The sequence below is a fragment of the Loxodonta africana genome, chromosome 2, assembly GCF_030014295.1.
Source record: "Loxodonta africana isolate mLoxAfr1 chromosome 2, mLoxAfr1.hap2, whole genome shotgun sequence".
Taxonomy (NCBI): Eukaryota; Metazoa; Chordata; class Mammalia; order Proboscidea; family Elephantidae; genus Loxodonta; species Loxodonta africana.
The window spans coordinates 190,163,219-190,185,445 of NC_087343.1; the positions used below are offsets into that span (position 1 = coordinate 190,163,219).

The following is a 22,227-nucleotide window of genomic DNA, read 5'->3' on the forward strand; positions in this document are numbered from 1 at the left end:
AGCACTAAAATTTTCTTGGCTGCTTAGTAACAATAAAACTAGAATAAAATAGAGAGGGAAATTGTGAAGTCTCCAAACCTTGAGATCTTCACAATAAGACCATCGCCTGGATGGTTCAGACATTCGCTCGCTTAAAGGGAAGAGTTTGGGCCAGATGTTGTATCTGTATGCCAGGAGGCACATCAAACCCAATGCAGCTGATGTAAAAAAGCTTCACCTTTCATACCCTTCTCTTTTACAGCACAGCTTCTTAAACAGCTCCACTTGTTTTGACATATCACTCCTAATATTATGTATGTGGAACAAATAATCCCCCCTTTAGTGAAATCATCTGCAAGACTTAGATGTTCACAGGCACGCTTGATGTATCACAGGCCAAACAGGGTGATGCAAAGAGTGCCCTGAATTATATTACCAGTTGCATGTGCAGCTCTATTAACATGAACAGGACAAATGGAAATCTACATGCAAAAGAAGGACATGGGACCCTTCCCTGACACCATGCTAAAAAAAACAACTAACTCAAAATGGATGTAAATATTAAGAGCTGAAACTATAAAACTCTTAGAAGAAAACACAGCAGTAAATCTTTGTGACCTTGGATTAGGCAATGGTTTCTTCGATATGAAAACAAAAGCATAAGCAACTGAAGAAAATTTCAGATAAATTAAACTTCATTGAAATTAAAATCTTTTGCGCTTCAAAGGGTATAGGACAGTCCCAAGGAAGTGAAAAGACAACCCACAGAATGGGAAAAAATGGTTTCAAATCATATTATCTGACAAGGAACTTGTATCTAGAACACACGAACAGCTTTCATAACTGAATAACAAAAAAAGAAAAAACTTTAAAAAGGGCCAAGGACTAGAATAGGTATTTCTCCAAAGAAGACATACAAATGATCAATAAGCACATCAGAAAGACAGATAATGACAAGTACTGGCGAGGATGTGCAGAAACCGGAACCCTCATACGCTGCTAGTGGGGCTGCAAAATGGTGCAGCCACTGTGGCAAAGTTTGGCAGTTCCTCAAAATGTTACACATAAAGTTACCATATGACCCAACAATTGCAATCCCGGACACACATACAAGAGAATTTAAAACGTATGCCAATACAAAAACTTGTACTCAAACGTTCACAACAGCATTATTCATCTAGCCGGAAAATGGATACAATTCAGATGCTCAAAAAACTGATGAATGAACAAACAAAATGGTGTATCCATAGAATGGAATATTCTTCAGCCCTAAAAAGGAGTGTACGACATGGCTGAATCTTGAAATCATTATGCTAAGTAAAAGAAAAAAAGCCATATATTGTACGATTCCATTTATATGAAATATCCAGAAGGGACAAATCCAGAGAAAAAGAAAGCAGATTAGTAGTTGCCAGGGACTAGGGGAAGAGAATGAGGAGTGACTGCTAATGGGTATGGAGCTGTTTTTTTGTTTTATTTTGTTTTTTGGTTTTTTTGAGGGGGGAGGTGGGAAGGTAGGTGATGAAAATGTTCTGGAATTGGATAGTAAGGGTGGTTACGCAACACTGTGAATATACTAAATGCCACTGAGCTGTATACTTTAAAAGGGTGAATTTTATGGCATGTGCATTATATATCAATAAAGCTGCCATAAAAAAATGAGAAAGCTAAATTTTAAAAGGTTAACATGGGTATTAGAACTCTATTTACCATATTCTATGGATCACCCTAGACTGCAAATGTTCATCGTATGTCTGCCTCCCCACACTCCTGAGCTTCCAGAAGGCAGGGACATGTCTTGTTCATCATCATATGTCTAACAGCTAGCTCGGGGTGTATGGCATCGCAGGGTCCCAAAATTAGGTTCATTAGATGAATGAATCCAATCTCAGCTCTACCACTAACTAGCTGTGTAATCTCCAGCACTGTTCTTCGCCTCTCCAAGCTACATCCGTAATATGAGGCAACACCTACCTCCCAAGAGTGCTGTGAAGGGTTAAGTGAGATGGTAATGTAAAGCTCCTAGCACACAGTACGTGCTCAGCATGTTAGTTCTCTTCCGCTTAAAAAATTTTATCAGCAATGTCATGGGATAGAGGCCTGTTCTCTACCCTGGACTCAAGACCCTTTTCCCCTATCTTGCCTGTGACTATGGGAGCATGACGAGTGGGAGAGCCTCAAGGGCTCATGAACACAAAAGGGGACAGTAAAGATGTTGCCGATAGCAGGATGCTTTCTGTTCTAAAAAGGACAGGAGCTAGCAAGGTTATGACAGCAGACAGACTTACTTTGATGGTCCTGTCACCAGAGGCAGACACAATGTACTTATCATCAAAGTCTACCACATTGACAGCAGCGCGGTGGCCAACCAGGACACGGCGTAAAGTGATATCGGTGGCAGACGCCATGTCCCACACGGCGATGGAGCGGTCCTTGGAACAGGTCACCATCAGTCCATTGCTGAAGCGTAAGTGCAGTACAGCCTCGTTGTGGTGGATCAGCGTGTTCAGAACTTCACCCGTGTTCACATCCCAGACTCTAGATGAGGACAGAAGAGCATAATGCTTAATTGTTCAGACAGCCAAGAAAAGACTGTCGCGTTTGAGCTCCGGGCCCATTCTTAATAGTAGGCCAGGAGGTGCGGGCTCCATTTATGTTTGGTGATTGGGAACTGACACCTAAGTACATGCTCAAAAGGAGTCCCCAGAAGCAATTTTTACATTTACTGAGAAATGCTTGAGATGGTTTCAAAAAAGGTCAGTTTCTGGCCCTGCCAAGGTTTAGGTTTATTTGACAGTCAGGTGTTCAGAGATGGTGTCTGCAGGCTTGTGTTGGTGGCAAAAAAAAAACCAAAAAGGATTCCTCAAATAAGTGGCCTTTGTAGTCAGTTTGAGATGACAGGAAAAATGAGACTTGGTGGCTGCAGAACTGGGGACCATTCCAAGCTTCAGGTTCTTTTCTACCTTTGACAGGTCTCTGAGCCTATTATATATCCACTGCAAACTGGAGACTGTAAGTCATGACGTCTCATCATCCTCCACACCCATTTATTTACCCAAATCTTCATGGAAAAGCCAAAACCCACACCCATTGCCACTGAGTCAATTCCAATTCATAGTGACCCTATAAGACAGGGCAGAACTTCCCCAGAGATTCCGAGGCTGTCAATCTTTACAGAAGAAGACTGCCACATCTTTCTCCCATGGAGCGGCTGGTGGGTTCAAACTGCCAATCTTTCGGTAAGCAGCCAAGCTCTTAACCACTGTGCCCCTAGGGCTTCTTACAGACAAAGCCAGTGCCTCCCAGTTGCCTTACCCTTGGGACACAGATTTCTTAGAGGCAGCCCTTTCACATCACACCTTTGGTAACCTGTCTCCTAAAAAGACAGTTTCAAATGGAGCAGAGGAGGAAAGACTCGGGCTTCTGAGGCTGAGACATGATCTGTGAGAGAAGTAGCAGCCTGGAGCACTGAGTCAGAGAAAGGATTACTAGGCATACTGAGAGACAGAGTGGGAAAGGAATCCAGGAGTGTGGCAAGGGACCAGTAACAAAATTAACACAGGAGAGGAGTGAAAGGAGGAGAAGGTGGGAACCCAAGGACACGTTGGGTGGCTATTTCAATTTCTTAGAAGCTCCTGTAGAACACTCCTCTTCAATATCTGACTCAGCCCAGAAGAGGCCTCTTCTCCAACACACTGCAGGCCTTCCCCAAGCCACCAGCAGTCCAGCTGAGGTGTTACTGATGATCTCTAGGCTCTGGGGCTCAACATTACACCCAACTCCAAAGCCCAGAGTGTGTGTGAAAATGTCCTTGCCCCAGTGGTTCAGGAATGAATCTCAAAAATGTTCCTTTTTCTCTCCCTCAACTCCCAACCAGCAGATATTGCTTCCCTTCTACTCTGGAGCATAGCAGAAGCTTCATCACTCTGCCTTTGGGGTGGCAACTGACAACTAGTGTCTCTATTACTGGAAAAGCTACATAATCTGAAGACAGCTTTGACTGATAAAAATTCGAGGCTCAAAATTTATTATTTTACTCTAAGCAAATTATTTAACCTCTCTGGTCTTGGTTTCCTAATACAGCTATTTAAAAAAGGAGGTAATATCTATCTACTCTGAAAGGGTACTGTGAGAATTCAAAAGGACAGCACTATCCAAAGCACCCAGCACACTATCTGGCTCTCCAGTTTTACTTTCCCTGCATGCCTCAAAAGGTTCTGTAAACATCTGCTTCTGGTTCTTCCAGTATTCGTAGATTGTTGCCCATCACTCTGATGTAACATCTGCCTTCTTTCTCTCTGCTCTGGACCACTGTATCTCAGGAGGAGAAAGCTAGCCTATTACCAGGCAATGGGATTTTCCAGAAAAGCATGTTGCTAGCCTTCTAATGTATGACAATGAGAGTGCTACTGTTGTTAGTTGCCGTCAAATTGATTTCAATTCATAGCGACCCCAGGTATACAGAGTAGAACTGCTCCTTAGGGTTTTTAAAGCTGTGACTTTTCAGAAGCAGATCACCAGGCTCATTTTCTGAGGTACCTCTGGGTGGATCTGAACAGCCAACGTTTTGGTTAATTGTCTAATGCTTAACTACGTGTGCCACTCAGGGACTCCCGCAATGGGAACAGGACCCACTTATTCAAAAAGAACCTCCCTGCTTACTCTGCTCCAATGCATCTATATCAGAAGTGATTTTGAAATACAGCATAAAAAACATATACAAAGTATGTCCGTGCTGATTCAGAAGAGGGTGTGACTCACAGGTTCCTCACACAAGGTACACAAGTTCAGATCAGTGAAGCCTCACCTTACTGTAGAGTCTGAAGACCCAGTTACAATGACACGTTCATCATATTGGAGACAAAGGACAGAGCCTGTGTGCCCCGTTAACACTTTCAAACATTCCAAGCTGGTTTTATCCCAAATCTATTGAGACAAGATTAACAAAAAACAGTGATTTAGTATATCACATTTTGATAAATGTTATTGTCTGGCCTTATTTTCTGAATTAAATAACACATACCTCTGTTACAGTGAATAAGGGGAATTAAATATCAAATAGGTGGGAAATGACGAGAAGGAAAAGGAGCAAATATTGCATAACTGCCAGAAGAGACTTGTCATTTTGTTTACTTTGTACCTTCACAGCTATTGTACTCCCTGTACTCATCAACAGTCTTAATACGGCAATTTTTTAAATAAGATCTATGAAAATTGATGGCTCACCCTCTGGAAAACCAGTGAACTTGACAGCATCTATCAAGAGACTTTAAAAATTCACATTCCTTAATCTATCATGTTGGTAAAGCAGAGGGTCAGTGAAAAAGAGGAAGACCCTCAACCACGTGGACTGAACCAGTGGCTGCAAAAATGGGCTCAAACATAGCAACGACTGTAAGGATGGTACAGGACCAGGCAGTGTTTCATTCTGTAATACACAGGGTCACTGAGTGGGAACCAACTCGTTGGCACCCAACAACAACGACAATCTATGTTTGTTTACGAAAAAAAAGAAAACTGAGATGTTCAACATTATAGAAGTTTCAAAGTAAATTATGAAGACTTTTTAACAAGAAGGCATAATGCTTATATTAGTGTTAAGCTTTAAAAAAAAAATAAATAAAAACTGTCTACATAGTGACACCAAAAAACCAAACCCGTTGCCGTCAAGTCAATTCTGACTCATACTGACCCTACAGCATAGAGCAGAACTGGCCCATAGAGTATCCAAGGAGCGCCTGGTGGATTTGAGTTGCCAACCTTTTGGTTAGCAGATGCAGCTCTTAACCACTATGCCATCAGGGTTTCCAATTTTTCTCCCTTCTTTCTGTCATTCCAGTCTTTTCCAAATTTCAGTATTGTTCATATATAAGGGGAGATGAGAACTGATTTTTTTCAAAGATTGGATTACTAAGAATAAACTCTATGTACCTATTTCTTCACTTAAAAAATAATACTATCATAATTTCCAGTGTTCCTGAAGCTTACTGCAAATGGCAAACAATATCACAAGTGTTAGACATTTGAGCATCCTCCTACAGTAGCAAGGCTTGCTTTTAATTTCTGACCTAGTAGAACCTGAGTTATTCTGAAAGAGTGATTAGCGACCCAGGACTACCGGGGCATAAAGTACAAATGGTTTCCAACGAGTGAACTAGGTAATCTCTCTAAAGTATATTTCTGTTCTACTGTTCCATGTCTTATAAATCAAATGAATAAGCCAAATCATTTCTATGTCTTCTAAGCCTAATTTAAACACAGGTGTGCTTCCATTAAGCGATTCCTTTAGAAACACACTCAGTGTAGGCAAACTGCAAGCCTAGGAAAAGTCTATGCTTTGAAAGTTCATTATACACCATTTTTAGCTATACCTTAAAGCAGAACTACTAAAATTAATAAGTAACATGTATCAGTCTTTCTAGAGTACATTTGTGGCCACAGGTTAGGGCTATCAATAACTAATTCATAAAAATAGAGTTCTGTGGTCAACTAAGTTTGGTAAATTAGGAAACACTGGATGTATCTGCTGCAGGCCTTCTCAGAGCCTTTATATGCTACTGAATCAGCATGAAGTGTTTTCTAAACTTCTTTGAAGGGAAAATTATTCTTTGCTCAAAATGTCTATTACCACCCTTTATATTCATATCCGCAGAATACCTTTTGAGTATGTGTTTATCAAAACTCACAGAACTTTACACCAAAAAAGAGTGAATTTTCTTGTATGTAAATTAAACCTCAATAAAAAGGGGGAAAAAAAAAAGCCACTCAATGTTTTCTTAAATATGAGAAAATAAGCTACACAGTATAAAACAAAACCAGTCAGGTCAGCCACCAAAGAGATTATTTTAACATGGACAAATAATTCTCAGTTTATCTGCTATTGAAAAGTGAGTGAAAACAATATAGACTGTTCTATCATTCTTTTGTGTTATCATCTGAGTCCTTCTCAGAAACCATAAAAGGTAATGACTTTGATTTACACGCAAGCAGGCCACACTTTCATCAGCTAGCAAAGTTATCAAGAGCCCTATGATATTTTCTATTTGCACCTGAATACAGAATGTGAATGTGCTTAGAGTAGGATAAGGAGTGAGATAACCCAGGGGTCTTGTGTTAGCTATAAGCAAACGCTCCGGCTCCATTTCTTTAGATCCGCACTAACAGCTGCCAAGATTGAGTGGAACAGATAAAAACCAATCTGGAGTAAATGGAGAGATTGTCACATCTGGTGTCTAACACACAACCATGATTTCTAAAAATATTACATACAAAATACAGTCACTCACCTTAATTGAATTATCTCGTAGGCCACTGATAATTTTTTCATCATCATACTGTAAACAGTAGACACCTTTACTATTTTCAGAGCGACACTGAATCCTCTGCAGGTTGTGTCGCCCACACCGCCAGTTAGATTCTATAGTCTAGGGGAAAAAAGGGGCAACAGATGAGTTTTTCTGAACCAACTATTCTATTAAGCTTTAGACTTTGGTCTTGTTTCCAGAAACAGCATACCATTGATACCCCAATCCTGGTATGCATAACTGTCTGTGGACAGGAATAGCGCACTTTTCCAAGTAAGACATTAGTGCAACAATGTTTTTTCTCAAACTTTCCCTGCCTGTCTGGCAACTACCATAGGCTTTCCAATGGGCTTTGGGTTGGGTTTGAGAAAAATGGCCCAGACAGAATTCAATACATCTGAAGAATGCCATTTGCACCCAAAACACACAAATAAATAATAACTCCTTGGTCACTCCCTAATGCCAATTAAAATATTTGGCAAAAAACTACTACCATCGTCAAGCATATACTGACAATCTATATATCCACCCAAAGCATTGTCTTGGTCATTGAGCAAAGTTACTGAACAACTATTACATGCCAACTACTCTAAAAAGAATTTTGTTAATCACTTTTAATCTCCCACCAGACTGACAGTTACTTTAGAGTAAGAATGATACATTTCAGCCCTGGACTCATTCTTTCATCACTAGACTCAAAGGAGGCATTACTCTACTACCTGGCCACATAGTATCTGGCATCAATATACTCTAAACCTAGTTTATCTGGTTAAATAACCCACATGATAACCTTGGGAAGAACCTTGTTCTAAACTATGCAGTGCCTATAAAGAAGTATAGACTTTTGAGTCCTAGCTCTTGAGGCAGTGAACATAGAACATAGATCAGTAATAACTCCAGGTAAATGAGTGATAAAAACTGTAAGTACTGCAGGACGCGAGGGTGAAAATGGGCACTATGGGCTGGGACCCTTGGGAAAAGTTTAATGAGGAAGAGAGTCATGTTCAGAGCACTGGAAGGCTTACCTTTGATAATAGATATGGAGGATTTTGCAGGATCAAAAGATACAGTGTTTCTACTAAGAATAACCAAACTCTAAATTCCTGATCCTTAAAATTAGGAGACACTAAGGGACTATAATAACCGGTTACCTTCAGTTCAGGATATAATTTAAAAGATTATTTCTGTGTAGCTTTTAGTTTAATTGCTTACTTTGTTGAAGAAAGAAGATAAACCTCATCTTTATCCAAATAAGTACTTAATTACTAGCTCTGCTGACATCTAACAGTTTTTCCTCTTATTCTGAAGGCAGTATGCTTCTAGATGTTCTAAAATGTTAACATCCACTAAATGCTATGTGCCAGGTACTATCCAATTACAACACTGCTACGTGTTTTATATATGGTACAGCCCAGTGCCGCTGAGTCGATTGTGATGGTATAGCTTGTTTAATTTAATCATTGTAACTCTGAAGCAGGAATTATTGTTCTCCCTTCACAGAAAAAGAGATGAAGGGTTAGAGATACTGATACATATATATGTATACATAACCCATTGCCATCAAGTCAATTCCAACTCATAGTGACCCTATACGACAGAGCAGAACTGCCCCAGAGAGTGTCCAAGGAGCACCTGGTGGATCTGAACTGTTGATCTTTTGGTTAGCAGCCGTAGCTGTTAACCACTACGCCACCAGGGTGTCCGTATATATATAACTATATATATACACACACACAGATAAATTTTAAAAGGGTAATGTTCCATCATCTGTGACCCCCATACTTAACACAGGGTCCTGGAAATACAATCCTTGCCCTCAAAGAGCTTCCACACATACGGTCTTCAGAGAAGGTAGGATGGCACATTTCTAACACCCAGGGATGACAAGAGCAAGAAAATGCTCATCTGCCCATCTGCTACCAATATGTTCCAGCCAACACCATCATCTCTAGTGAGTTTGGAAAATGTCAGATATATAAAACCACATTTCAAAACCAAAAAAAATCCATTCACTTCACCTCTGCTGCCTCTGTTCATGTAGGCAGCAGATCTGTCTATGTAAGATATTTTTTCAAAAGGGGTCCAGAACTCTTATACATTGCTGGTAGGATTGTAAAATGGTACAACCACCATGGAAAACATATGGTGCTTCCTCAAAAAGCCAGAAATAAAGTATCTTATGATCCAGCCCTGTTCTTCTTTAGGACTAGAGCATCAGGGATTGGAGGAAGACTTATTAACAACCTGCATTATGTAGATGACACAATCCTGCTTGCTGAAAGTGAAAAGAACTTGAAACACTGATGAAGATCAAAGACCACAGCCTTCAGTATGGATTGCACCTCAACATAAAGAAAACAAAAATCCTCACAACTGGACCAATAAGTAACATCATGCTAAACTGAGAAACGACTGAAGTTGTCAAGGATTTCATTTTACTTGGATCCACAATCAACACCCATGGAAGCAGCAGTCAAGAAATCAAAAGACGCGTTGCACTGAGCAAATCTGCTGCAAAGGACCTCTTTAAAGTGTTGAAATGTAAGGATATCACCTTGAAGACTAAGGTGCATAATAAGCATGAGAAAGATGGACAATAAATAAGGAAGGCCACAGAAGAACTGACGCCTTTGAATTGTGGTGTTGGTGAAGAATACTGAATAAACCATGGACTGCCAAATAAAATGAACAAATCTGTCTTGGAAGAAGTACAATCAGAATGTTCCTTAGACTCAAGGATGGCGAGACTGGGTCTTACATACTTTGGACATGGTGTCAGGAGTCCCTGAAGAGGGACATCATCATGCTTGGTAAAGTACAGTGTCGGCGGAAAAGAGGAAGACCCTCAATGAGATGGACTGACACCGTGGCTGCAACAATGGGCTCAAGCATAACGACTGTGAGCACGGCACAGGACCAGGCAGTGTTTTGTTCTGTGGTACACAGGGTCACTATGAGTCAGAACCAACTCAACAGCACCTAACAACAACAACAACACTATGATCCAGCAATCCTATATTCTTAGGGGTATATCCTAGAGATATAAGAAGAGTGACACAAGTAGACATATGCATACCTATATTCACTGAGCATTATTTAAAATAGCAAAAAGATGGAAAAAATCTAAGTGTCCATCAACAGATAAATGGATAAACAACTTGTGGTACGCACATACAACGGAATGCTCTGCAACTATAAATAATAATGAGGAGTCCGCAAAACATCTTGTAACATGGGTGAATCTAGAGGACATTATACTGAGTGAAATAAGCCAATGACAAAAGGATAAATATTGTACGGTATCACTTTTATAAAAAAAGTTTTTTTGCTGTTTTAAAAGTCAAGAATAGGTATAAACACAGAAAGCAACATTCTCTGATGGTTACCAGGGATGGAAGGGGGAATCACTTTCTAGATAGTAGACACTTGTTACTTTTGGTATCGGAAAAGGCAATACCTAAGTTGGGTGGAGTCTGCAAAACTTGTCCAAGGTAAAAGGCGACACAGAAAAAGTATCCAAGAACAAGGGACAATTTCAGTAAACGATATAGCATATAATTTTGCAATACCAAAAAAAAAAAAAAAAAATGTATGCGGTTACATAGGCAGACATGTATGCATATGTATACAGGAAGGCACGTGTGAGTACATGGATGCACATGTACAGGTGTATCTGTAGGCATATGTACATACATGTTCATGTTTACTGCACATATATTTTCATATATATAATAAACTACATAGGAAGCACTGTTATAGATACTTCCTAGATATAACTAAACACCTTCCAGGATAGGTTTACTGGGTTTGAAGGCTTGGAACCATAGTCCCGTGGGACAGCTCGGTCAGTTGGCATAATATAGTTCATAAAGATAATGTTCTACATCATAGTTTGGTTGAGCGGCATCTGGAGTCTTAAAAGCTTGCAAGCAGCCATCTAAGACACAACTATTGGTCTCTGGTCACCTGGAACAAAAGAGAATGAGGGAAACCAGGCTCAAAGAAGAAACTAGTCCATAGGACTATCAGCCCCCATGAATCACGGCCTCATTTAGCCTGAGACCAGAAGAGCTAGATGGTGCCCAGCTACCACTATCAACCATTCTGACCAGGGATCCAATAGAAGGTCCTGGATAGAAAGAGAGGAAAACAGAACAAAACTCAAATTCCTAAAAAAAAAGGCTAGACTTACTGGACCAAGAGAGACTAGAAGAACCTTTGAGACTATCACTCTAAGATACCATATGAACTCAGAACTGAAGCCACTCCTGCCTGATGGTCACTTTTCATCTAAATACTAGACTAGCTAGTAAAATAAACTATATCACCCGTGAATACTGTGCTCCCTAAAATAATCAACTATAAGAGACAAACGGTCAACATTTACCCTAAAACAAAGATGAGAAGCAAAAAGAGGAGCAGGGAAGTTAGATTAATGGAAACAGAACAAAAAGAATGGAAATAATGAGAATATCGACACATTGTGAAGAAGGACAAGTCGTATAAAAATTGTTAAATGGGAACCTAATTTGCTATGTATACTTTCACTTAAAACATAATAAAATAGTTTAAAAAAAAAGATATTGAGATGGTTGTACAACATGATGAATGTAATCAATGTCACTTAATCGTATACATAAAAATTGTTGAATTAACAAATGTTTTGTTATATTTTACCACACACAGGCCATACTGAGTAGTCTACAGAGCTCACTGAAGAGCCTCAGGATAGGTTTTTGATAGGCGGCCTCCAAGATGGCCCCAATGATCCCCACCTCCTGGTATTCACAACCTTAGTTTCCTCACCTTCAGTAATTTGCTTCTAACTAGTTGTAACTTGCTTCCAAGAGCAACACTGAGGGAATGACACTTCCACGATTAGGTTACAGATGACTGTGATTTCTGTCCCACTAGCAGACCCTCTTACATGCTGGCTTTAATGAAACAAGCTGCCATGTTAGGGAAGCTCATGTGGCAAGGAATTACGGGTGGCCCCCTAGCCAAAAGCCAGCAAGAAACTGAGGCCCTCAGTCCAACATTCCTCAAGGAACTGAATCCTGCTAACAACCACGTAAATGAACGCAGAAGCACCTCCTTCCCTAGTCAAGCCTTTAGACAAGACCCCAGTACTGGCCGACACCTTGATTGCAGGCTCATGAGAACCACTGAAGCAGACAACCCAGCTCAGCTGTACCTGGATTCCTATTCCCCAGAAACTGTGAGATAATAAATGTGTAATGTTCTAAGCTGTTAAGTTTGGGGATAATTTGTTATGCAGCTACAGATAACTAATACAAGGCTCAAGCAGGAATGAAGTGAAGGAAGGTACTGTTTAAATCTTAATTAAAGAATAGTTTGTCATCTAGGGCTAGACGATAGTAGAAATAAGAGGGATGACTGCTAATGGGTATGGGGATTTCTGTGGGGAGTGGTGATACATTCTAAAACGGACTGTTGTGATGGCTGCACAACTCTCTGAATATGTTTAAAAATACTGTAAAAACTGTACACTTTAAATGGGTGAATTTCATGGTATATGAATTATATTTCAATAAAGCTAATTAAAAAAAAAAAGGTCCAGAATATAAAGCATCTCTTAAACTGAACTCAATGTTAGAATCATTTACAGAATCATTTATTTTTAGATAGTGACTGAGCCACCTCAGCATACTAAGCATACCAGGAAAATGCTGACTTAGGAGGCAGATATACTGGTAACAAGTATTATTCATGGCCAGTGACTCTTGGCAGTGGTTAGCCATGTTCAAACTTACACCCTGTGGGGGCCCAGAGAGTTGCTGCAGAATTTATGAATCCATATGAACCCAAAATATTACAAAAATGAAATATATCAAGTCTTATGTGTACATCAGGTGTTATTTTTAAAATCATGCAATTGTTTTTACGTTTAAAACACAATTGCCTGAAAACATTACTAACTAACAGGTAGCTTTGTTATTCTGTATATTTCAATGAATAGAAAAGGTACATTTACTAACATATGGGGGTTAGCAAAAAATTATTATTATCTTTAACTTAAAAAGGGGGGTGGGAGATCTTCATACCAAGAAGAATTTCCTATATGCTATCCCACTACTCTAAAATATTTTCTAGAACTAGGTGCCTGGATTATAGTTTGTTACCGTAGAAAGCCTACACTTAAAGCCCTGAAGCCACGGCAGAGAGCACTATAGGAAAGGGTGGCTGGGATAAGCCCACACTGTCAGCCTGGGGTACATCGGCCCCTGAGGTCTTTGGACAGAGACCCACTATCTGACACCAAAAGATGAGACACACCTTCTTATCCTCGACCCTCAAACAGGAGCTACAGAACAGGACCTCTCAAAAGCCCCACTAGACTTAAGACTATCATTTCATTCCAAGTTGAATGGAAGTTAGCAGGAGGAGGCTTAGCTTCTCAACACTTAGAAAGATCATAACTTTCTAAAGCACATTTCTGAATTCTAAGAAAGTCAGCCAAATTATTCTTGAGGAGTCATTTTAGGAAGTTCTACTTAGGGCTGTTTTAAAAAAATATTAGGTCCCTGAATCCCAAGACAAGTGTAGCTTGTTTTTAAATGCCATGAAAGCGACCCTGAATCCGATCAGGGAATGAATCGCTTTGCTGCACACCAACCCTGTGTGACTCCTGAGACTTCATTCTTCTCAATCCCAAGGCCACCCACAAGAGAGAACAGCACTTCCTGCTGACTCTGCCTGCCCAAGAAACTATCACCATGGTTGACAACCTCAATTCTTACTTGAATGCTTATAAGCCAGGTCTTTTTTAGAAAAACTTGACTTAAAAATGGCAGTCCACTGTGGTGGCAAGTACCTAGGCCAATTAGCAGCCCCAGCAAATGACTTTCGCTGTCTGAGCTGCAACTTTCTCTTCTATAAAAACGGGACTAATACCTACCCCCGCCCCCCGAAAATAAAAAAAACTTTATAAAGACCAAATGACATTACATATGTAGAATGTTCACCATAGTACATACAAATGAGAGCAGTCATGTTCTTCCTTGCTTGTTGAGAACACGGACCAAAAATAGTGGGCTGTGACCACCCCCTCCAAAAAAGAAAAATTCCTCTCGCCAACTTGCCAGGAATTGTTGTTGTCTTAGTCTAGACTGATGTTTACCCCTGATAGCCTGAGTCCATCCTAAATGCTCCCAGGAAGGGGCTCAGCCTTCAAATGGAATTTAGCTTTTATCTTAACTTCAGCAACAGCAGGAATACAGGTCACACACAGGTGCACCTCTGTAATTACATGGATACCTGCCATTTCACTTAGACATCATGTGGTGTGGCTACTGTAGAGGAATATTTCATGTTTTTGAGAACTTGTAAAATCCCCTTACCCTGTGCAAATTTTCAAAATACTGGGAAAGTAGCCATGATACACAGAGTATACAGCGGCATTTAAATTGGCAATAGAGTGAAAACAGATGTCTGACTATGGAGAAATAACATTATTTTTAGAAGCCTAAACACAACTGGGTGGGTGGGCAAATTTCAGCATTTTCTGGTCAGGACAATGTTAATATCAAGTTTGCAAAACCACAAAAAAGCTCCCCACTTTCCCTGAATAAAATGTGGTACATTAAAAGGTGTGATACAACACATCATCATTTTACCAGTGGTCTGTTCTAAGGAGAACACTTCAAAGGCTTAAATCTAGTAAATAAAAAGAGGAAAAAGGCAAATCACACGAAGCAGCTTGCCATTGCTCTGAAATGGGAAGAGAAAACAATCCACTCTCAGGACTTCGGGACTCCGACTGGTTAAGTCTAATAACTCCCATCTCTCTGTTGAAGTGCACCTGGGGACAGGAAAGAGTGGAAGTACACAGACTTTGGAGTAAGAATGTCAGTTTTGAAAATCTGAGTATTAAATTAAATGACAGGAGCAAAGTACCTAGCAGTAAGTTCATCATTAGTAATAATAGCAGCTAAGAATCAAGATAGCAAAGGTGAATATGGCTGCTTCTTTAAGAAATGCGTTCAGGTTTTCCAGGAATTCCTCCTCAATTCAGGGGCTCTGTAAACCCAATCTCTCTATGTGTGGCAAGAACAACCATGAGAGATGAAGTTTTGCAGAAAGCTAGCAATTCTTATTTATTCTTCCCAGCCTTCATTTTTCACATCCTCATTCCCTAAATAATAGGAGTTGGCCAAACAAAGCTGGGTTCTCTACTTTTTCCTTAAAAAGTAGCTAGTCTCTGGTGGGGCAATATGCAAGGACAAGTTCAGAGACAGACACTTTCTTTCTGCTTGTCAGAGCCAGCTGGGATGACAGGATCCAGCACATGAACCAGAGCTGTCAAGGTAGAGAAAGAAGGAAAGAAAGGAAAAGATGTTGTGAACTGGCAATCTTGCAAAGCATTAAGAAAAAAAAACATGGAGACTCTGCAGCTACTGGGGAGGGGGGACACAAACAACCACTTGACATTCACACTGTAATTACCTTTTGGCAATGTGTTTAAAGCCCTTTAAAGCACTACCTTTCCTGTAACTGGACTGAAACAAGGCCAACTAACCTTGTCTTAACTCATACTCTCTTTTTAACTAACAGTCAGGGACGCTGAGTATTCACACAACTGGAGAAAGACGAAGACCACCTTGAGATGTCTGTAGACATATAATAACGACATACCTTTCTCCTCAGGTCTTGACTTTCCCACTAAAGAAATGACAAACAACAACTCTAAGCCTAGAGCTAGACAGACCTCAGTTAAAATTCTCTCTCTTCTACTTAACTATGTGGCAAGTTCTAAAACTATGCTTAGTCTCAGTTTCCCCATATTACAGGTGGAGATAATAATATGTACCTTGTTGAAAGAAATAAATATAATAATCTATGTAAATCACCCAATATAGTTCATGGTATACCTCAGAGGCTCAAAAGAGGGTACTGTAGTTATTATAGTCTGCTTATGAGGACTCCATACCAGCCATATGGGTTAAAGCCAAGCCTACATGTCTCTTGGGGGGTTTTTTAACTCATAAATCACTGAATGAACTCTTTATAGCATGTCTACCTTGAACAGAGCAAAGCATACTCCCAAAACAGAGGTAAAGAACTCTGCTACTCTGATGAGGCACCCATGATCTACATTACAAAAAAGTTTTGTTAACTGCAGAAGAGTGTAAGGATGATCACAGACTGTATTACTCAGTAGCTGTGTGATTGTGGGCTAGCCATTTAGCCTTTTTGAGCCTCACTTTAAATAAGGATATTACCTATCTTTCAGGTCTTATCCTGATTGTTAAATGAGAAAAGTATCATACAGAGCCTAACAAAGTTTCTGGCACAAGTAACTGCTCTATATTTGGTACATTATTTTTATTGTTATTACTATTAATGAATATACCAAAGTATAAACATCTTCTCTTACATTAAGAGATCTAGCCCACAAAGATCTGGAGGAGACTTGTGGCCATCTAGTGGGTTTCCTGAAACCACACTTTAAGAACCACTGGGTAGACCACCATGATGTAGAGGTTTTATGTCAAATAGGGTTTTTCTTCATAGTTCTGTCTTCTCTTACATCTGCCTCCTCTACTAACTTTAAAATATTATTTCAGCCTGAAGAAATGGTTATGCTAGGTGGTGTCGCATACTGTCATGCCACAGAATACTGAGTTCATGCTGCTGACTATAACAGAACTTATGAGGATTAAATAATCTATGTCACCACCAATCTTCCACCTGATCAAAGTTCTTCCAGAGTTCCTGCTTATTAACTATTGGCTTTTAAATATAATCCTTCTCACAATAAAGACTTGATAAAATTCTTCAAGGAAATTTGGAGATGCTTTGTACAGAATAGTTGGGGAAAAAAGAAAGAAGGTAATATGGTTTCTAAGATATGTGCCCAAGCAACGCCTCAGTATACCCCCCGCCCCGGGGTAAGAGAGACCCCCAGACATCCACTGTCCCTTGAAACACACACACACACCAATGTCCGACTAAAGTTAACACTATGTCTCAGCTATTAACACTATAGGGGCAATTTATTCTAAGGTTTTAACTGTCTATGGATATATTAATTCCTAAACTTCATGATTTGTCTGACAGAAGTTTTAAATGATTTAACCCTCCCTAATTTTTTTTTTTTTAAAAGGTTACTTTATAGCTCATTTTAGGGAACAGAATATTTAAAACAAGGCTTGTGTTTTAAAAATAATGATATTCCAGTCACATTCAGATTTACTATTAATGGAACGATTCCATTAGTTCACATCTGCCTAAAAAAGAAAGAAAAGAAAAAGAAAAAACTCCAAAAGAGCACGTTTCTCCATTAATGAATTTTGGCATAATAACTTTTATGTCACATTTGGGAAACTGAGTTAAACTTTATGGGTGATACAGCATCGCCCAGCTGAGGTTAGACTTTTCTGCCAAGGAGGAAACAGCGAAGTAACTAAGACCTGCCAAGAACACATGTGAAAGAGTTAATGAGAACTGCCTGTGCATGTCTTTCCTGATTCAAGGAAAGCGGCTAAATAATAAAGCTGAACTACTTAGAACACATGGACAACAGCAAACATCTCCAACGTTTCTCCTCAAGTTTACAGGGTCTTACTGATCTGGTGAAGTCATGCTCAAATGCCAGAAAGTCCAGAACCATAATCTGCTCCACAAAACCCACTTAACTACCGCTTAGAATCATACTCGAGTCATTTTTATGAAAAACTATGAGTAATGTACAGAGGAAACTGAGGTTACGCTTTCTCTAGTTCTCTGGAGATGGCTCAAAACAAAATTATGCTTACCTGATAAATTGAGCCTTCATCTTTTAGAAAAGGCAACACTTCATCTTTTAGAAAATGCAGTTCGTTTTTTGCAAAAAGGCATTATCTACTCTGGAAAATAGCTGCCGAGTACACACTGGTTGTGACATTTGTTCTAAGAGTTCAACTTAAAAAAAAAAAAAAAATACTAGCTCCATGATTTTAGAACAAAAGAATGCACTAAGGCAACATAAAAAAGTTGAGAATGAGACACAAAGAGCCTGTAAAACAGATAACTCATAAAATTACCTCTATATCCTGGATAATCTTTGGGTATAATGACCTGTAAAATGAATTGGGAGGGCCATCTGTGGGTCTGTTTTTAAACAGGTACTGATCCCTGACAAATAAAAATAAACACATGTTACATTTTTGCACATAAAATGGTGAATTTTATTTAAACATGGTGCCTACAAAGATACTGTATCTTTCATGTCTTTTGACTTGCAATGATCTTGAGCAGTTCAAAAGCAGGGTTTCTGACAACTAAATTTACATGTTAGAAGCAAATATACATCAATTCACAGATCTCTAACGAGATCCTGGCCTTTTCTTTTCTGAGTGAATCTAAAATACTATTAATCTAGTCTTTGATTCTATGGAGTATAATAAAAAGGGATACACAGTGCTAATGTGCCTTTGTGAAAAAAATCTAACAGTACTCATCAAAATTCCTCCAATAAAGAAAACACAGCCCTAACCCTCACTCACACCACCTCCAACACTTTTCTGTAGCTCTCTTCTTCTCTGTGCTAACTGAGCAAGGTCAGTGCCATGCATGTTATATGCACTACTATATAAAGCTGCTCCTAAGCTAATTGTTTTTCTCTTAAAAAAAAAAAAAAAACACTGCCTGCCACACCCCCCATATCCTCAAGCAAGAGCAATAACAAATAGTAAAATGGTATTATTTGACTTTTTCATATTTCCTTTTGTCTTATCTTTAAAAAAATATGAAAGGAAAAGCATAAATATATAGCTTTGAAAAGCCAAATCACCCATTTGAACTATACAATACTTCCTAACGGTTAATAGATATAATAAACATTTTAAAAGGGAAAATAGAGGAAATTCTAACAATTTTAACTTTTTTTTCCCCCCAAGTCTTAACTACTCATCTTTTTCCCCTAGTTTAAAATAGACCGATACATTTTGCAAGTATAATTGCCTTTTTGGGTAATCAATCCTACCCTAAGTCAAAGAAACTTTTCATGGGAACAAGCAACCCAAATACTTACCACCCTCTTCTTTCTGAAAGTCCCTTCCATAGAGGATCAGTGCGTACCATTCGTTCAATCAGCTTCTTCCAAAGCATTCCTTCTGAGATCACTCGCTGCCATTCTTTACATACCAGCTCAGCTGCACACAGAGACCTGGCATCCAGGTAGGAAAGAATGTTTTCTGCTATGTGATCTAAGCCTTGCTCTACAAAATAGAAAAGGCAATGAAGGAATGGGAAGGGTAGATGGAAATATGTCAGCCAACATTTCCTTAAAGATCAAACGAGTAAAGAAATCCTGAACCAGGTAAAATATTTTAAGTAATGCCAGAGGTTCTACAGATACGCAAGTGTATGAGCACATACGCAAGTACGCTTCTTTTTGGTTAGGATTTTTTAACATAAAACAACTGATGACAACTGTTTTTTTTTTTTAAAAGCTGACCCTGGGCAGTTCTAGATTTGTCAGGTACTACGAAAAAAGGTTTACTGTCATTTTCTTTCATACAACTCTTACAAAATCCCTATGGATTTAGGATTACAAGATCCCCAAATTTTATGGACAAGGCACAAAGAAGCACTCAGGGTTTCACAACTACTGAGTAGTAAAGCCAACAATGGAACCAGATCACTCACTCAGAAGTGTGTTCTTTCTTTCCCCTTCTCATTCACTAACTCCTGTAACAAATTGTATCCTATTAATCCATGCCCTCTGTGAATCCCTGGGAGTAAGGAGACCAAGAAGGTAAAACACTGACACATCATAAATAGCTCATGAAAAGTTAAATGACAATCTAAGAGTTAAAGTCATTTGTATTTAGATGCATTTTTGTCAATCTTTTCTTCATCTCCTTCCTGTGGGCATCCTCGAAAGCAAGAGCCACATGTCTACAAATTCTAGAACCTTAGAAGTTACTGGGTTCAACCACCCATGTAATACAAGGGTCCTCACAAAGACAATTATTTGAAATTCAGCCTCTGCCTAACAGTCACAATGGTAAGAAGATCCCTATGGTCACCGTTGTTGCCCCTGTAAATGCCCATCCTGTGACTCCAGTCATGTCCTCTGTAGCTACAGGAAATAAAGCTCATCCCCAAACCTATTCTGTAGAGAGACACTGTACATATTGTCAGAAAATTCCAAGTCCTAGCTTCCCCTTCCTAGTTCTACAACATGAAGGAAATACTGAAACATCCCTGCATCTTGATGTTCTATCTTATAAAATGGTAATCATGGGTAATAACTGCCCTTTCCTGTACTGTATCTGTAAGAATAAAATCAAAATTTTATGAAAAAATTCTAAAGACAATAAAACACTATGTAAGGTTAATATCTGTTCTCTTTTTCAAGACAGTAGAAGCTGTATAGTAGCACTAAGCTTTGGTGCTAAAACACCATTAATCATTAAACTTTCAAAGTCCCGGTTTCCTCATCTGGGAAAAATACTCTGCCCTATTTTGAAAACATCAAAATGAGATGATGCATAAAAAATGCTTTACAGCTAAGGTTTTATTCAACTCTATGAATGACTATAGCTACAACACTGACTATGGTTTCCCAGCCCTTCATATACTAATTCTCCTACTCTGGACTAGATCTAAGCCCCAATCTATAGTCTGATAATAGAAGACTATACTGGGACTACTATCTTTTCTTTTACTTGTCATTATATTACAGTTAATGCAGTCAAAGACTACATTACCTTCATCTAATAGTCATATCACAGCCAACTCATACAGTAGCAGCAACTTAAAATAAAATCCTAGGCCTTTCCCCAGAAAACAACTACTCAAACAAATCCCCCTAATTCTGTATTTGTACAGCTGGTTGTGGAGGTGAGGGTAGTTTCATTTGAGTTTCTATTTGTCCTTATTATAATTCACCCTCCAAGTTTTATCTGACCCATCCATATCAGGCTCTGATTCTGTCATCTAGAAGACTGGATAGTCCACACCAGATCTAAACAATGGACAAATGTAGAAAGTCTTTATCAGAAGCTGTTGGCAAACAGATTAAATGGGTCAGAACCAAGGACAGCACCCATGATACCAGATATTTCCCTCCAGGCTATCACTGATCCATTCATTAATACTCACAGGGCACCAACACTGATCCACAAGCTCGAGAACCATCTGGGTGAACTATCATCTAGCCTACATCTCTCTATTTGATCCTCAAGGATATCTGGAGAACCCATGCCCCACGGAGACATGACCGTCTTTTCATCATTTTCTGAACTACTAGCCTGGCAACTTTATCCAAAAAGAAAATTAGGTGAATTTGGTATGATTATGCTGTATTCCCTTGTTAGTGCTAACTAGGTAAAGTTGATATTTCAATTTTTTGATTACATGTTGAAAGTAGCTTCTTTGTGTCCCCTTCAAACATACAGAATCTATTTTCATGGAGTCCCTGGGTGGCTCACATGGTTAAGCACTTGACTACTAGCTGAAAGCTTAGTAGTTAGAACTCTCCCATAGGTGTCTGAGAAGAAAGGCCTGGCAATCTGCTTCTGAAAGAACAAGCCTTAAAAACCCTATGGAGCAATTCTACTCTGCACACATGGCATCACCATGAATCAAAATGGACTAATAACAACGACAAATCCATTTTCATTGGAGAAAAATTATAAAATGCATAAAGCAAATTGTTTGAACCCCTAAAAGTCCCATTTTCCAAAGATAACCATTTTTAACATTCTATATATATTCTTCTGGGTTTATCACTTTCAAGAGCCAATTATTTTCTGCTTTGAAATTTTTGTTGATACCACGTGTTTTCATTAATGGAATGCATACGGAATTGTTGAATGTGTTTGAATTTTTAGTAGGTATTATGGATTTTTTTCTTGTCTCATTCTACCAACCCTACCCTGAGTCCCGGGGGACATACGTGTCCCAAAAAACTTTTGGTCAGGAGGGACCCTGA

At 39.2% G+C, this 22,227-nt stretch overlaps 1 protein-coding gene across 9 annotated transcripts in view; it reads right to left on the reverse strand.

The window, feature by feature from the left end:
• FBXW11 (F-box and WD repeat domain containing 11) overlaps positions 1-22,227 on the reverse strand; it is a 132,467-nt gene that overhangs the window by 13,331 nt on the left and 96,909 nt on the right. For all 9 annotated transcript variants that reach the window (XM_010592489.3, XM_010592518.3, XM_010592498.3 and 6 more), the window contains 5 exons: positions 19,318-19,504; positions 18,329-18,419; positions 7,266-7,403; positions 4,787-4,905; positions 2,268-2,517 (listed from right to left, as the gene is read on the reverse strand). In XM_010592489.3, coding sequence (XP_010590791.1) covers positions 2,268-2,517; positions 4,787-4,905; positions 7,266-7,403; positions 18,329-18,419; positions 19,318-19,504 — 785 coding nt within the window. The remainder of the gene's footprint in view (positions 1-2,267; positions 2,518-4,786; positions 4,906-7,265; positions 7,404-18,328; positions 18,420-19,317; positions 19,505-22,227) is intronic.